General features: G+C 42.8%; 1 protein-coding gene across 1 annotated transcript; it reads left to right on the plus strand.

The window, feature by feature from the left end:
- Positions 1–1442: 1442 nt before the first annotated feature.
- LOC104949830 (uncharacterized) lies at positions 1443–2693 on the plus strand. Its single transcript, XM_010776248.1, has 4 exons — positions 1443–1625; positions 1798–2062; positions 2162–2423; positions 2505–2693. Exons 1-4 carry the CDS (start codon positions 1526–1528, stop codon positions 2691–2693), a joined length of 816 nt encoding a protein of 271 aa, XP_010774550.1. The 5' UTR covers positions 1443–1525.
- The last annotated feature ends 319 nt before the right edge of the window (positions 2694–3012 follow it).

Genomic DNA, 3012 nt, shown 5'->3' on the forward strand with positions numbered 1-3012 from the left:
GGCGATGTTGAGCCCTCGAGGTCTGTGAGCTTGATGACCAGCTTGGAGGGCACAATGGTGTTGAAGGCTGAACTGTAATCAATGAACAGCATTCTCACATATGTTCCTCTGGTCCAGGTGTGAGAGGGCAGTGTCGATGGTGAGGGCTATGGCGTCGTCTGTGGACCTGTTTGCTCTGTAGGCAAACTGCAGGGGGTTATCTGGATGTGTGCTGCACAGTGTAGTGTGTATCATTGTCATGAAAGGCAAACAGGTGTGTAGTCTTTAATATAAATCATGATCGCTGCAGATCACAACTTGCCGCTAGCTGCTTTCAAGCTGTGTGTAAACAACGTGTGTTTCACTTATAGGCCGCATGAAGGTATAAACAGGTCTTAAATCAACTTGGCATCAGATAAATAGCCATACACAGATGTTAAACTGACAACAAGAACACTAAAGAGTTAATGAGGTACTGTTTTGAACAGGCGTACACATCTACTTTCTCAGTCTTTTGTCCTTACTGTAACTTTCTTTAGTTAGGCTTCTCAATCACAGTGTCACACACGCACTGAATGTGCAGCAAAGTGTTCCTGTGGAGTTATTTAAACCAAAAGATGAGTGGGAACATGAGGCAAAACAATCAAAATGTTTATTTCCTGGTAAGTCAGCAATGGTTCCTCAAAGTCCACGCCTACCACTCTAACACATTCGAATATCATCAGTTAATCTTGCACACCGGAGCTTTTATAAATGCAATCATTAACTGTTCTAATTTCATAGAATCTTTACTTTTCTGACCAAAATCAGGTCAGAAACTTGGATGTCCTTTTACTTGGTGCCATGTTAAAATGAGGTTCACTATAACGTTGCATATACAACAGTGTCACTACTTCCTTCCTTTTTTTCTATCAAGTCGCCTTAAACAGACAGTTTTGACTTGTGATCTTTCCTTAATTTTTTTTGCTTACAGTTGTGATGACTTGTTTGGCTTCCGATGATGTGTTGATGCTATGCAAATCACGTTTAATCTAAATTAAATAATACACTTTTCACATACTTTCATCAAAGAAAATAGCCATTTAGAATAGTCAAACAAATCAAAACAAGAGTCAAAACTCAAATAAAATAATAAACAACTTAGACTTCTTTCTTTTACTTTGTGTAAGCTAATATACCTTTGCGGTTAAAAACTCAACGGCATCTTTTGCACAGGTTTCCCATCTCTGTGTCTCTTCAGAGGCTGGCGCCGATGGAATTGTAGTCTTTTATAGTGTCTTGACGACAGAGGTCACGAATAGGCGACATTTTGGCCTTCTTTTATAAAAACAAAAGACTGGCTCTAACAAGCAGTGTAGTTGTTCTTGATGTAAGACTGGGCCGTGTTTGTGCAACACAAGCTTAATGTGCTTTTTAGTTTCTGAATATTCATCAGATGCAAAATTAATTTGATCTATCTAATTGCCCTTTCTTTTAATAAAATCAGATCATCGCACCTTTAGCCAGATTCCATGATGTAGGATGCCAGACTGACGCTCCACAAACCATGTCAGTGGGCACGAGGGTTTTGATACTTCCAAAAAAGGTGACGGTCGGCACACAGCTGGCCTGGGGTACTCTGAAGCACAGGCACGTGAGAAGCAAAGGTATGTAACTTGGTTTTTGTGTTTGAGATGCAGTACCTGTAAAACAAGTTTGTTATACATGAGTCGTAAGTTGATATTCAGTGCACTTGAGATTTAAAAAAGGTCCAGCAGAAATAACATGAAGCAATGTTATAGCAGTGACATATTTGTGTATTTTTCCTTTCATTCACAGGCAGCCAGACAACAGAGTCCTCTCTCAGAGTTGGCAACGAAACGTTTTCCAGTCACCCAGGTTTCCATTTGCCCTCGACATCTATAGAGACACCAGGTTTGAGGCCAAGAAAGAGGCCTCGTCTTGAGTTGGAGTACGATATGGAGGAGGAAGGAGAGGAGGAGGAAGAGGATGTATGGGACCCTACCAGAGAGGTCAAAAGTGAGCCTAAGGAAGCAATGTACAGCCCTGTTGGCTCTGTCGTTACAGAGGGATCCGAAACGCCGTAAGTTTGAATATTTTAGTGAAATATTCCTAGGAGGTATTTGCACAGCAATATTGTAAATATTAAGCCAACGTCTTCATTTCTTCTGTTTGATGTTAGACCCACGTACAGCGACTGCAAGTACATCGTTTTTGAGAGTTGCCTCAAAGAGCTGTTCGACACCTGTCCTGTATGTAAGAGGAGCTGTGAAGTCCTGCGGCGACGGATGGGGACGTTCGTGGCATTCACCCAGCTCTGCCAGAACTGTACTTACTCCAGACGGTGGCAGAGCCAGCCTGTGGTCGGGAGCACCCCCGTTGGAAACCTCCAGATCTCAGCAGCCACATATTTCACCGGGTCATGCTTCTCCCAACTGGAAAAGGTATTGCTAATGCCACCTTTAGCATGTGAACATTTCAATCAAGGCACCTTTTTTTCCAACTTTTTGTCATGTTTTTCGTAGATATGCAAGGCCATGCATCTCCAGATTTTTCCATATGACACCTTCAGGAAGCATGCTAGGAGTTTCTTGCAGCCTGCTGTTGTCTACAAGTGGAAGGTGGATCAGCACAATCTCTTGCAGCAGCTACACCAGGGTGGAAAGGTCGCAGTTGGCGGAGATATGCAAACAACGGGTAAGCCAATACTCTAACCAAAAAGACCTGACAGGTCTGTTTAAAATAAAGCAAAAAACTTGTACATTAAATGGTGTTAAAAGTAGGGCTGTCAAGTTAACGCGTTAATAACATAAAAAAATTAACACCACTAATTATTTTAACGCAATTTAACGCATGTCTATTTTTTGTCCTCGGCCGCCCCGTAGTTTCAGAGCGCATCGAGTTTAAAATACCATCTACAAGCTGATGCTGACAGCCCCGCTCCTGCTGCCCGCTTGTGGCAGACCACACTTCCACGCTCACCGGCAGGCACCGGCTGGCTATTGGGAGGACCGGGAGGGTGTGTGTATGTGT

Source organism: Notothenia coriiceps, unplaced genomic scaffold (assembly GCF_000735185.1).
Source record: "Notothenia coriiceps isolate Sejong01 unplaced genomic scaffold, NC01 NC01_scaffold00016823, whole genome shotgun sequence".
Lineage (NCBI taxonomy): Eukaryota > Metazoa > Chordata > Actinopteri > Perciformes > Nototheniidae > Notothenia > Notothenia coriiceps.

Bases quoted from the DNA above. Each gene is read 5' to 3' on its own strand.
- LOC104949830 (XM_010776248.1), top strand. From the start codon at position 1,526: ATGTCAGTGGGCACGAGGGTTTTGATACTTCCAAAAAAGGTGACGGTC. The intron at 1,626-1,797 runs GTATGTAACTTG...TTTCATTCACAG, and splicing joins CAGGCACGTGAGAAGCAAAG to GCAGCCAGACAACAGAGTCC. The intron at 2,424-2,504 runs GTATTGCTAATG...TGTTTTTCGTAG, and splicing joins GCTTCTCCCAACTGGAAAAG to ATATGCAAGGCCATGCATCT.